The sequence below is a fragment of the Pinus tabuliformis genome, chromosome 9 (assembly GCF_031772625.1).
Source record: "Pinus tabuliformis cultivar Carrire ecotype Pingquan chromosome 9, CPIR1, whole genome shotgun sequence".
NCBI classification, from domain to species: domain Eukaryota; kingdom Viridiplantae; phylum Streptophyta; class Pinopsida; order Pinales; family Pinaceae; genus Pinus; species Pinus tabuliformis.
The window spans coordinates 1,976,475,274-1,976,490,134 of NC_142307.1; the positions used below are offsets into that span (position 1 = coordinate 1,976,475,274).

General features: G+C 38.2%; 1 protein-coding gene across 2 annotated transcripts in view; it reads left to right on the top strand.

Annotated features, from left to right (window-relative positions):
• The first annotated feature begins 8,199 nt into the window (after positions 1-8,199).
• Positions 8,200-14,861, top strand: part of LOC149156932 (uncharacterized) — a 275,191-nt gene continuing 268,529 nt past the window's right edge. The window contains exon 1 of one of the 2 annotated variants that reach the window (XM_089438837.1): positions 8,200-8,567. In XM_089438837.1, coding sequence (XP_089294963.1) covers positions 8,503-8,567 — 65 coding nt within the window. In that variant the 5' untranslated portion in view covers positions 8,200-8,502. The remainder of the gene's footprint in view (positions 8,568-14,861) is intronic. The other variant, XM_089438838.1, reaches the window with a different exon arrangement.

The window sequence follows — 14,861 nt, forward strand, 5'->3', positions numbered from 1 at the left end:
ACCTATGACCTTTCACCTCCTTTTTTCTCCTAATTTCTATTATTAAAATAAATAATTGTGCCAAAATTGTCATTTTGTCTTTCCAAAGCCTTAGCCACTGCCTTTGCCAATTTCCTTAGCCATAACCAATCACAAGTGATTCCCATCACTAGGATTTTGCCCAACAGTTAGCTTGGAATAAACATCATTATTTTACCTTTATTTACTTTTATTACATGGAATTTTCACGGGTTGTTGCAAATGATTTTTCATTATTAAGCCAACTCAAGCTAAAATCCTTGAAAATTTGAACAAGTATTTGCATAAAAAATGGATGGAACAAGATAGGTTTTACTGATTGGTAAATTGAGGTATTTTGTTAATTGTAATTATGAATTGTGGTGGTGGAGAATCGAATCCTACCTAACTAAAATTATAATGTCTTATTGTTTTGTTGAGAAGGTTGTCTAGAAGGTTTTACATTTTTTTTTTTGTGTGTATATATATATATATATATATATATATGAAAAATAGTTGAATATATTCCTTAAAAAAATATAAATATTAAAAATAGAGTTGCTTTATTTACTTAAATATTTGTTGTTTGAATTGATAACTATTTTAATTTATTATTAATAATTTTTTACTGATTTATTTTTCGTATTAAGTAAAATTGTATAATTTTTTTAACTATAAGTTAATTTATTTGTTAAAATTCATTTCATTTTGATGAGTTTAAACCAAATAAATAAATAATACAAATAACTGGTTTTTATTTTTAAAATAATTATATAATAATTAAATGACTAATAATTTTCCTAATAGCTATTTTCTTTGACCCTTGACTTAATCATTTATTTATTAGTTATTTATTTCCTAATGGTTATTTTCTTTGACCTTTGACCTAATCTTTAAGCTTGTAGAAATTCTCCCATTTTTATTCCTCCTATTTGATCAAACTCTCTTCATCTAATATTCTTGAAGAAACATGTCAGCAATTTAAAAGATTTATGTTATACATATAAAAGATAGATATGAATAACTCTACTCACAAATGTCTCCATTCAGATAAATGAATCTATGTTAACTTTTTCAAATGTTTAACATTTTTAATATATATTAAATAAAAAATTATGGTTTGAATCAAATTTGACTTAATTATCCATGAATTTATCTCATTGTATTTGTTATGAATAGAGTTATTTAATTCAACTAATACAAGTTTAAACATGTTAACTAACCATACTTACTAATTTTGAATTTGTTAATTCACAATATTTATTATAAAATTAATTTAAATATTATAAAATAATTAAGTTGCTTTTTAATAATAAAAAAAATGTAATTTGATATATGAAACTAAAAAATTATATCCCTATTAAGGGCAAAGACCTGCATAAATTTTGGTGGGTAGTAACTACTAAAAAGTCAACACATTTACAGTTTTACTCATACTTATTAAGTCTACACATTTACATTTTTACTCCTACTTATTAAAGTGTTGAAGAAAATATAAATAATGGTGGACAATAACAACTACATGGCATTGTATTGTGTAATGGTTGCAATAACAATCATTACAGAAATCATATTGGAGATAAATGATCTTTTTTTGTAAGCTTAGGAGTACCTTTCATTCATTCATCTATAAACATGCAGGTTGCAAATATATGGGTCGTTCGATGGCCTCAACCTGCCCAATGGGAAACTAGGTTTGTTGGCCAACGAATCACATGATAAGCCATCCAAAACATAAATAGTTTGAGTCTTTTTAGCCAAGCCTTATAAGGCTCATAGTTTGAAAACCAACTAATAAACATCAGACTGAAAACATAAATGCTACCCAACATAAACATAAAAAAATAAGCCAAAATTAATAGTCATAGCTTCACCCCATTAATCATTCGACGGTTCCACTGGAGCAGGATCTTTAGCACTTGATCCTGGTAATTCAAATTGCGACAAAATTGGGATATGTCGCTCGATGCGGCCTAGACGAGCACTCCGATTCTGCAACTGACGTTGGATAAGCTAGAGCTCATTTTGAATGTCTTGTAGACTCGGCTTGGCCTCACTATGCGCCATTGTGTTGGTAGTCACAACCATTGCTTTGGCCACTATGCACTTAATTGACCATTAAAGATGAATGGATTGTCTAAATAGGGTGACATGACCATGCGTGTACCTATGGTCTATGATTAGTTCCCCCAAGTCTTCGATTGGCGGTTCAGGCTCAGCTTACAAATTCACCTTTGCCTCCCAGTTCACAATCAATTGTTTCACTTACGCTGGGGTCCCTTTGCATTAAGCCTTGACCGTGGCATGAAGATTCTCCGAATTTGTTTTTCGACCCATTTGTCATGTAGTCCCCCTTTGCGTTGTCCCCTGTCGTGCAGTCCCATGCCACACAATCACATGCCGCGTAGTCTCCCGCCGCTCAGTCCTCTGTCGCGCGGTCCTCTGTCATTCAGTCCAAGCGGAAGATGGATCTACATATTTTCATTTATCTTCCTAGTGTCTTTTGCCTCTTCCACCTCGACTCGAGGCTCCACCACGGGGCTGAGACTTCACCATATCTGCCAAGGTCGAGCCCCCTTTCTTCACCCTTCTCCCACTTTCCCATGCTCGTGACCCAGCCCACTATATAGAGGCCAGAAGTAAAGACAACGTAGACAAACTTGGAATGTAATTTGTACATAGAACCACCCAAAAAACAAGCATTAACTCAATGAATGGTCGGAAAAACAAATGTAACGCCGGACAACACTGCGCCCCTTCCGAATTCCACCCAAGCCAATAAGCATATATAATTAATAACCCTTCGGAGGTGGGAGGTATCACCAGAATAAGAACGGTGTCCCCTATACCCCCTTGAGCCCTAAGTCCATAGACTTGGACCTAATCATTTTCCAAAACCCTTGCTATCCACAGGGCTTGCCTTGACAATTCAAGCTTAAAACGGGAAACCCAATTATTAACATACAATGAAAACATGATGATAAAAAACAGGAAACCAGTAAACATGCCCATGTGAGAAAGAATATTGCCAAAAAAGATAGAAATCGACATTACATAATCGAGAAGGCCTATATTGCTAGTCACAAAAAAATTGCTAATTTAACCAGTTTTTCCTTCCCCTCCGAGCGTGAAGATTATTCCGAGTAGCCGCCCCCACCCAAGATATAAAGATAGCATTATAACATACCAGACTTTATATGCCAACCTCGAGCAAAGACCGACAACAGCTGGGTATTCCTCTCGCGTTCTCGACGCCGCGAACCTGTAACCAACAAACTTAGGCTCTTGAGAAGTTGAGGACCCGAGTTTATACACCGAATATACGGTCTTAACTCCACCTTCGCTCCCACTACCTATAGGCACCAAGGATTATCAACTTTCACGTCGTGGATCTGCCAAGATCTACGACACTGGATATTATCATAATGAATACACGTGTGAGGGCGTGGGAGATACCACCCACTGTCCCAAAACATTAAAAAGCTCTGTCATGAAAATCAAGCCAAGCAAGCCTCTAACTATCTCACACCCCAATCGGGGGATTGCAGATAAATGATTTTAAATATTAATAAAAAATAATAAAATTCAATCCATATTGTTTTTTTTTTTAACAGAAACGGTTATGGAGTGTTTGTATTCAAATTGGCCTGAATGCCGAAAATATGATTACATTGGAGATCTCTTTGCCCTGTTGCCGCTCACTGCAGTGACTAAGTATGCAGCTGGAGCTTGCAGAGTTCTTTTTTGCTAAAGAGTCCATGGAATCAATTTTAGAGATTTCCCCCACTTGAAGATGCAGACAAATTTATTTCATATCAAGCAGTAGAACATGGAAGCGATCAGATTATGGAATGGGTTCCCATGATTCTTTTCCGTCTTTCATCTTGGTTCCGGTAGAGAGGAGGACAACTTTGTTGGCTTCTATGTCCACCTCTTTATTATGGGTTCTCAGCACATGATAATATTTCAAATCCTGAAAGTAGCTTTCCAAGCCTTTGATTCTGGTTATCAGTCTTGCTAGTTTAAGATCCATAGCTGGGGATTTGGAAGCCATTGCGTTTATGATGATCTGGGAGTCGCCTATAACATTGGCTTCTTTTATGTTTAATTCTTTGAGGATCTTGAGACCTTGAAGGAGGGCTAAGGCCTCCGCTTGAATGCTGGAAGAATATCCGAGACCCCAGGCATATGAGTGGAATTTTTCTCTTATTGGATTTAAAACAACACCTCCTGCTCCAGCTTTGTCCGGATTACCCTTTGCTGCCCCGTCAAAAAAGAGGGAGTGTCTTGCTTGCGTTTTGATCCAGTCTTGAAAATCACTTTTAGACTTCCTTATCTGCCAGTCTTTAATGATAGGGGCGTTTCTGACTGCTGGTTGGAATTGAAGGCCTAGAATCAATCCCCAATTGATGTCCTGTTGACTAAGGTTGGAGTCATCTTTTATATCAGCTAAGCACTCCTTGATTTGGCATTTGATTTTGTTTTCTAAAATCTTGTGATTCTGCTTTGTATTTCTGAAGATTCTTCTGTTGCGTTCAAGCCATATCTGCCAGCTTATGATCTTTGGGAGGACTGCCCACGCTGTTTTAATGGTCTGATTTTTAGGAGCTGGGCCAGGGTATCTGGTTGCCCAGTTTGAAAAGAGATCCGCCATGGTGCAAGGGAGCTTGAAATTTGGATTTAGATTTTGAATAAGTGAAATCCATACCTGCTTGGAGAAGTTACACTCAAGAATCAAATGTACTACTGACTCTGCATTCTCACTGCACAATGAGCAGATGGAGGGACCGTAGAAACCTTTCTTCTGTAGAATGTCATAGGTTAAGATTTTGCTGTGGCAGAGCTGCCAGGCAAAGAAGTCAATTTTGGGCCATGAAGGAGTGCGCCATACACCTCGCCATGGAGCTGGATTGGGGGGAACATATGGTTGCTCATTCAATTTGATATACCCCAGGGAGACTGCGTAACCTCTGATGCTCGTTCCCCATCCTTTTTGATCTCTTTTCCTCATATGCGTGGGCGCCATTCCATGCAAGCAATCTAGTAACGTGGTCCATTCATTTGTCAATTGCTCCGGCACCTCGATGCGTTTCCAACCTGCCCAAATATCATTGTTCCATAGTGAAATATCCCACAATGTGCACAGTCCCTCTCTGTTCATCCAGCTACGCAGCGTGTTAATGGAGGCTCTGTTTTCAACTGGTTCTTTATTCATGGTTTTGTCAGTCCAAATGCTGACCTTTTTACCATTACTTGGAATCCAATGGGAGTGCGCTGTAATTAGAAGGGCAGCTTTAGCATACAGTTTCAAGAATACCGAGTTAGGCCTTTGAATAACATTATCCAAACATCTGGTGCGGGATCCCCTGAAATATTTTTTCCAGAGAGCCACTTAAGCCCTGCCCGGATTGGGTGCAATGATTTTCCATATGATCTTTGCTGCCATTGCCACATTCTGCTGGCAGAGATTTTTAAAATTTAAGCCACCCTCCCATAAAGGCTTGGTAATGGTTTCCCAGCTGATAAGAGGAATCTTATTTTCGTTTTGTTTTCCTCCCTTCCAGAAGAACCTCCGAATATATTCTTCCATTTTTTTGATGATGGTTGCCGGAGCAAGGAGCCCAGTGAATTGGAATAAAGGGACACTGATAAGCACTGATTTAATTAAAACTGATTTTCCAACAGTATTCAGCCAAGAGTAGCCCAGGCTTGTATTTTTGACTTGAATTTTTCCAGCTGTGGGAGCCAGTCTTTGCTTGTAGGTCTCTTATGGTGTACAGGTAGTCCCAAGTATTTGAAAGAAGACCAGGAGGAAGAGGCTGCGAAGCCCAAACATCTAGAAATATCAGATAACACCCTGGGGGTAATATTCCAGCTGTATATGTGGCATTTGCTCTTATTTACAGCACTGCCTGAGGCCTTACTGAAGTCATCCAAAACCACTTTGAATTTTGATGCAGAGGTGAGTGTGGCAGGTCCCAGTAACAAAGTGTCGTCCGCAAACAAGGCATGATTTATGTTTTTTACCCCTCTTGCAATACACAATCCATTGATGTCTTGATCTTGCATCTTTTTGTTTAACAGGAAGCTGAGGACAGAAGCTTGGATGACAAATAGCAGAGGGGATAGAGGACACCCCTGTCTAAGTCCTCTCGAAGCTTTGAAAAAGTCAGTGGCTCTTCCATTCACTGGAGGGGCGATCCATGGCTCCGAGATACATGCCCGGATCCATTTAATGAAATTTTCTCCAAACCCAAATTTTCTCATAACATTTAAAAGAAAGCTATGATTTACTCGATCAAATGCATTGGCTAAATCAAGTTTAATTGACATACCTTACTCTTTTCGGAGAAGACTTGAGTGAATTGCCTCTTGGACGAGAATGAAGTTGTCCACGATCTGCCTTCCTTGGATGAAGCCTCCTTGGTTCTCAGGGATTATTTTGGGTAGGATGAGCTTCAATCTGTTTGCAATTATTTTGGTGATTAATTTGTATCTAGTATTACATAGGGAGATCGAACGAAATCTGCTGAAGATGTTGGCGCCTTTCTCCTTGGGGATAAGGGCTAAGAAGGCAGAATTTGTGCTGCCTCTTATTTTCTGAGTGTTCTGAGATTTTTGCACCATTTTGAGCAGATCCTTTTCATAATCGACGAACAAGCTTGGAGAAAACTGGTCGAGAAGCCATCCGGCCCAGGGGCCTTATCCGGATCCATATCAAAGAGGGCTTTTTTCACTCCCTCTTTAGTGATTTTGGCCTCAAGAGTTTTCTTTGTTCGCTGAGATATTACAGAAGGTATAACATCTAACAGATCTGAATATTGATTCGGATCCTTGTCCTCACTATACAAGCTTTGAAAGTGTAAAAAGGCTGCTTTCTTTATATACTCAAAATCCTTATGAATGTCATTATCCTCTTTGATCTCCGAGATAGTGTTAAAACATTTCCTTGCCTCGGCTTATTTTTGAAAAATGGCAGTATTCCTATCCCCTGCTTTGAGCCAGAGATTGCAGGATTTTAATCTCCAATATTCTTCTTCAGCTAAGCAAGCCTTGTGGTAGCACTGCTGCAGATGAGATTCCTGTTCTAGCACCTCCTTAGTGATTGTATCATTCTCCATACTCTTTTGGTGGGAGGCAAGCGAGGCTTTCATGGATTTTCTGTCTGTAGCCGGATTAGACAGAGTTTTAGCCCATCTTTTGAGAGCTCCTTTTACCCTTCTGAGCTTTTCTTCCCAGATATAGAAAGGCGAACCTTTGACCGACTGATTCCAACAATCCTTGACAATTTGCATGAAGTCTGGCTCCTTTATCCAGAGCGGGCTAAAACGAAATGGGATAGGCCCCAAATCAAGATGAGCTAGAAGCTCTAGTTTAATGGGCTTATGGTCCGAAATGCTATTAGGAAGAATATGCATTCTTGGTTCTAGGCCTAGCAGCAAGAAAGAGCTTTGAAAATTCAATCCATATTGTTAAACTATGTAGAAATTGCATTTTTTTGAATGCCTACTACCATGGCGGGGAGGGACTACGCTTGTTTTTAAATATATTTTTGAAAGTATAATTTCTACTTAAATGGCAGGGGTTGCCCTAAAACACTTGTTTCTAGATAATCTATGTGAATATGACGAGTGGGGCGAAGCATAATTTCTACTTAAATTGCAGAGGCTGTCTGCAACACTTATTTATGGAACTACCCAATAAAACTCATTTATACGACTTTTTATGTCTTCAAAAATTTAAACCTGCCTTATCGAGAAATGCAATATGTGCCTTTGCCGCCTTTATTATCATTTTATTTTTTACAAACATATAAACTACTACATAAATTTTCCTTTTTATAGAATATTTTTTTTAATACTTCCCCTATTCATACTTTACGACTATTATCTATATCATCCCCATAATTATATTTTTTTTCCTCAAATCACACAATTACAAATACTTACTACAATAACCCATTAGAAATTCTTAATGCAATAACATATTTAGGACCAGGATAACCTTTCACAGATTTAACATTGAATTTCCATCTCTTTCCTTCTTGCGAGTCTCTTTCCTTGTACTTTCCTTCTTGCAATAGGTTAATGCAAATAACATATTTTATGAACACGATCACCTTCCACATTAATATTCTATCACTTTGCGTATTGCTAGAGTTTCACTTTTCTATCATTTCTTGGCTTGGTATTTAATTACGGTGGAATTTTAACATCAATAACTTCGCCAACGAAATTCAAAACCTTACAACTCCCTCCTAAACCTTTACAGCTTCCATGACCCTCTTGCAACATGCACAATTTTTTAACTACTTCCGACCTCCATGAAGATGCATAGATGGAAGCCCTCACTGTTTTTAATTTTGGGTATTAAACGGTTTGAAAGATTTTATTTTTCACTCCGGGCAGAGGGCAGGAGTGTGGGAAATCTTACCTCTCAGTCATTCAGTGAAACTCGATCATTCAGTTGCTTAAAGGGAAATAGCCATCAGAAGAAGAATTGGCGATGGCCCCTCCGGCTGGCAATTCTTTTAGTAGGGAGGTGGTCATCAGAAGAAGAATAGCCAACATGTAAGTTTGCTTTACTTCCTCTCAATATGTCAATAAAATAATTTAATTTACAATAGTTTTGACAACTCTGCAGCGCAATTACACAGAAAAACTCTGCAGCCCAATTTCTCGCTTCAAAACCCTGATTAACTTGACTGACTGTGAAACACCAAATCAATGATTAACTTGACTGACTGTGAAACACCAAATCAATCCTACGTTCGTTTTCTTATCACACATGTGCTTATGCTTCACTGAATTGTTAGATTTGGGTTGGAATTGTTGTGCTTATTAATTGTTTTTTGTGAATTATGGTGGAGGATTGGGGTTTCGCTGTTATGCTCTCTCAGTGATGTTTCAGTGATGTTCAATAGCGTCAGAGCTGGTAAGGGATTGATTTCCTTATAAGTGATATCGATTGGATCGCTAGGACAACTATTATTTTCCGAGCTTAGAGACGAATTTGGCATGGAAAGCCTTAAGACTGCTCTTATTCGAAGGCGCACATTTTGCTTGCTGACACTCAAACATGTATCTCATTATATAGTCGTCTTCGGTTTCAACGCGTACTTATTAAACTGCCCAGCCGTTTTCTCAATTCTGCATAGGGAAACTAGAGTGTGAGAAACGAACCGTTCGACCCCCTGTCCCGTAAGGAATCAAATGAGTACTTCAGAGAGACAAATGGGGCTGTTCTTCTAATGTCCCATACCAATGAATGTGCTTTAGTTCTTCTCTATCGGTAATGCTTGACCAATTACCTCGCCCTATCTTCCCGAAGCTAAGTCGGTTCGATCATATCGAAACGAGTTATTAATAACGTGATTCTGCGCATGCGATAGAACGTTAATAATAATAGTATTTTCATACTAAGAAAAGTAGTAGTAACAGAATCGCTATTAATATGTGATATCCCCGTATGATAAAAAGATCGCGGATAACGCTAGCTTTAAGGCTGTAACGAGTGGTAGAAAGGAAGTCATTAGGTTATCGAGTGGCAGAAAGTAATTCACTAGGCTATCAGCTATATATATGCGCTCTCTCTCTCTAATATATAATCCATTAAGTTATATATATATATATATATATATATATATATTCTCCATTGTGTATTGGCACAAACCCTGTAATTTCCCAAGGTAATTTTTTTGCCCTTAGGGTTCTATTTGTCTAGGGTTTTCAATCAATCAGAAAGATTATACAACAACAGTGCACTTGCATTATATATATATATATATATATATTGTGTATTGGCACAAACCCTGTAATCTCCCAAGGTAATTTTTTTGCCCTTAGGGTTCTATTTGTCTAGGGTTTTTAATCAATCAGAAAGATTATACAACAACAGTGCACTTGCATTATTAATTCAACAGTAGGTAAAACTATTTCCAACAGCAATAAAAATCAACCAACAACAGTATGCTTCTTCAACAAACATGATAATTTAGGGCTAACTGCCCAAAGAACCAATAATCCATTAGTGTAATTCAGATTATACTGTCAATAACCAACTGTAATCTACACTAATCTATTCAAGTCTGTGGCTACTAATTTAACAGCATTGTTTAAAGTTCCATAGTATTCAAAACTGGCTGGTTCAAACTTTAAACCGGTCAAACTGGCCGGTTCATTAGGCCGAGCCATCCAACCGGTAGAAAAACTGGTTTTGAACCTTGCAGGCTAGGGTTTATGCATCTAACTGGCCATAAACCGGATGGTTCCTTCATAAACCAGCCAGTTTATTGCCAGGCGGGCCGCTAACCCTATAGAAAGTGGTTTCGTGCTTTTTGAAGTGGTTTTGAGGGAAACTAGGGGTTGTTTCCTTCCAAAAACAACCTCTCCAAGCCTTTAAAGGCATGCCCATAAACTGGATGGTTCCTTCATAAACCAGCTGGTTTATTGCCAGGCGGGCCGTGAACCCTATAGAAGGTGGTTTTGAGGGAAACTAGGGGTTGTTTCCTTCCAAAAACAACCTCTCCAAGCCTTTAAAGACATGCCTCCCTCTCATTTGCCTCACACATCTCAACACTAGCAATGTTGGCAATCAATGGTAATGTTAAATTCTTGAAGTAAAAGTGACATTTCCTTTAAATTTTTAACATTACCTTAAAATGACTTAGGATGTTTGACAATGGTTTCGACCTCATTGGATTTCATATGGAGAAACTAGAATTTTAGATCTCACTCAAGATCCAGTAGACTAAATAGTTTTTAGGATTTCAGGATTTGGGGGATTGCAATGTGGGTATGAGATTGGTATTTGATTAAGAGCGTGAAGCCCTTTAAGTACCTTGATGTTGGTGATATTGATTGTTGAACTTTGTTGATGTTGGTGGTATTGATTGTTTAACTCCTCTACCATGGCTTTAACAAAAATGCACCCTTCACTAGAAGGAAAATAATTGGTGAGACATGCAAAGCTTTTTCTACCATATTATAAGGTTGAGGAGATGAACCCTTCACTCAAACCAAAATCATTGATTAGGTATGTTAAAGTTTTTCAATTTCTACCATATTATAAGGTTGAGCGATCCAAGTCTGAAGACTTTGAGCTAGATGATGTTTGTGTAGCTCTTGTTGATGATCCCATTTCTATGGTGCATAATCAATGATGGGTTTTATGAGTGATCATGTTGATCAATGATTTGTAGTTTTGATGTCTAGTTTTGTTGCTGCTACTACTACTACTAAGGTTGCAAAGGAGTTTGAGGAGTCTTGAGACTTTGAGCCAAATGATGTTTATATAGCCCATGTTGATGATCCCATGTCTAGTAGTGGTGATGAGTTTGATTATGATGAGCAATGATTATGATGAGCAGTGATCATGTTGATCACTGATTTGTAGACTTGTAGTGGGCCAATGGCCCCATAGCTTGTAGCATTTTTTTTTTGGATTCTAGAGGCCATTCAGAGCGTCATTGATTGTGTATTTTGTCGCTATACGTATTGCACTCGTTGCCATTTTGATATATTCACCTTTATATGGTATATAGATGAGCAAAATTTGCATGTTTTGTCTCTATTGGTTTGGAACCATGGTTTTAAATCTTAAAAATAGTTTTTTTCATTAAAAATTAATTATTTCATATATTTTTTAAAGATCGGTTCATTGAGATTTGACCAAACCCAGTTTGAAACCTGATTTGATAGGTGGATTGGTCTAGTCACTAGTTCCGGTTTTGAATATTAAGTATTCGAACTAAAAAATAGCAACATAAATAAACTTTGAAGACATAAGCACATTAACACATAAACATAGAAATTTACCCAAGAAACCCCAACTTGGGAAACCCACAAAGCGTGTGTGTTCTTTTATTTTCTTCAGCAAATGGTCTTTCAGAAAATTACAAGGAAGAGGGAAAACTTCCCTTGACTCTCAACAACCACTATGCGCTTTCTTCACTTGCGCGTGGCATGCGCGACTCTCTCTGTGTCTACGCGACTGTATGAAATCCGTATGGATTCATACGACCTGTTGTGCAGCCCATTGTGCAGACAAACTCGGCCTCTTGCTGGGAAATTGTTGAATGGAAAATCTGAGGGCCAAAATGGCCTCTTTTCTCAGCTCCTCTGTGTTAATTTTTTTAAAGGGCTATATTGTTCTTTGCTTTGATAATTGCATTTCTTCATTAACACATTAAGTTCACCCCATAACATCATAATGTAGAAAGAACAATATCATCATCATCAATCCAACAAAACATACAGAAACAATAGAAGAAAAACATTCACACATAGAGGCACTAGGGTTGGTTGGAGACCAGGGCAAAACCCACTGTGGGCAAAACTCTTTCAAATTCTTCTTATTAGATCGACATCAAATGATTCAACAAAAGAGAGTACAATGATCCATATCTTCATCTATGCAACTATTCAACAAAACAACTACAACATCAATGAAATGAACCCAACAATGCCTATACTCAAAACCTTGATTCAAAAACCTATAATGAACTGTCATTGTCTATGGTCAATTGCCAAACACTGCGGTCACAGAGCAAAATCTTCGGAAGACTAATATTTCATCTTTTAGGTCCCGGTCGCACTAAGGAGGTGTCATGCGAGCGACTATAGCTTCCCAGCCGTTCCCTTAAGCCTGTCATGCGAGCGACTGGAGTCAGATCTGAACTGTGGAAACCCTAACTCCGAGTCGCATGGATGGAGAGTTTTCCATGCGACTAGAAGGCTCCAGTCGCACATATTAGCTTCTATGGGAGCGAATGCGGTTGAATCCTTCCTATGTTGTGCCTGAGACTGAGGCCCAAAACCCTAAATTAAAGATGTGAGCTTCGAACCCTGCCAATGTTGCTTTGGAGCGGGAGCGGGAGCGACCATTTTCAGAAGCTCTTGGTTTGGGAGCGAATCCGGGAGCGATTTTTTAAAAATATATATATTTTTTATATTTTTTAATTTTTGATACATATATGTCAACAAAAACATGTAGAATGATGAATTAGACATAAAAAACATAAAAAAACATAGATTGATCATTGAACCATATCACATCAATCATCTAGAAATTATAATCGTCATCAACCATGTCCACAAGTTAGTAAAATACATATTACAACTGCAACATATTGAGTCTCATGAATCATGATTCATCAAATTCAATCTTAAAGTTTCAACTTCAAGCTTTCAAAATTGAAAATTCAATAACATAATACATTTATCATCACTAATCACCAAAGTTGTACTTGTAAGCTAAGTTTAACCATTACAAGAAGTAATATCTAAGATATTTCTAAGTCCTAACTTCTAACTGTTAACATGATATGAAATGTTATAAATTTATAAAATGGAACATGAATAATGAAATGAAATGAAACAACTTTAGTCTTTCACGAAGCATCATATTCATAATTCACATCATTACCAATGAGTTATAATTGCCAAGGCCCAACTTCAAACTTCAAATTTTCATTGTCACAGTGATATATTGTTTACAAAAAATATCATTATGATATGAAAGAGTCAAGAGTCAAGAGTCAAGGACTCAAAACTCAACAGTTATGAAAACTAAAGTCTAATAGAAACCAAAAAAGACAAGTAAACTGTAAATCTACATGTGGCCCTTGCCACGAGAGTCTCCAGGAGTATAAGCAGGTCGTGGTGGTCTTCTAGGAGTCTCCCGCACAGACCGACGACCAGAACTAGAACCTCCACGTGAGGGTGTAGATGGAGGTGGCGACAACGAAGGAACAAGACTCAGACCTCGAGCACTGCTACCGGATGGTGGAGGTGGAGGTGGAGGTGGCATGGCTGCTGCAGCTGCTTCATCTTCATCCCTTACAAGTTCCTCTTCCAGTTCTTCAATATGTACAATGCCATCCTCCAAATTGTCATCCTCTGGGTGATTGTCCCAAATTTTATATGTGGGATCCTCATAAGCCCGATCACAGTAATGACTCAACAACCTCAAGTTGTAGTGCACATAAACCAAGCTTTCTGCTCGGTTTTCATTGAGTCTGTTTCTTTTCACATTATCACATTATGTATATAGTTGTAGGTGCTCCAACACCTCTCTGCAAAAGAAGTATTTACAACCTGTGAAAGAACTTTTTTTGCCAATTTTGGCAAAAGTCCGTGGCAGCCATATGTTTCCCACCATGTGAGAGCATCAAATCTATCTCTGTCGTCCATTGCATGGAAGTTACCATACAAACCAGTGCCACTGAAGTATCTGCCTATTTCATAGCGCACAGCTGCACATTCCTCCCTGTCAGGTACCAACTTTTCTAATGCTTCCAAATATCCTCTAGTTACCTCTGGATCTAAATGGGGTTTGTTCCTAACCCCACCCCCTGCTGCAGGTTGGCCCAACCAAGATGTAGAGTAGTATTTTGGTGTAAGGATATACACCAAGCAATGTAGTGGAAGATTAAGTCTATTCCACCGTTCACACACACAATCATGAATCAGTTTGTACAAGTTGGGATCTCTGTTATGAACAATATCTTTTATTTCCCCCAACATGGTATCCATTTGCTCATACACCTCGCCAATCACTGGTTTGTCTGTATCTGCAAACTGAATCATGTGATAAATGGGCTTGGTGAAATCCAATACTTGTCTCACACTTGTCCAAAACTGACCATCAAGAGCGGCCTCCTCCACCATTTCAAAACCTCCCATGTCAGCTGCATTTGTAGCCCTTTCCTTTAATACCTGCCAATGTGGACTTGATACCATGCTAGCCAATGCCTCTCTTACCTTCAAAAGGCGCCTGAAGGTGAGGTAATAGCTACCAAATTTGGTCTTCGCAATCTTCAACAACTCCAATCTCGAGCGATTGCGGAAAAGGCCATGGGTATT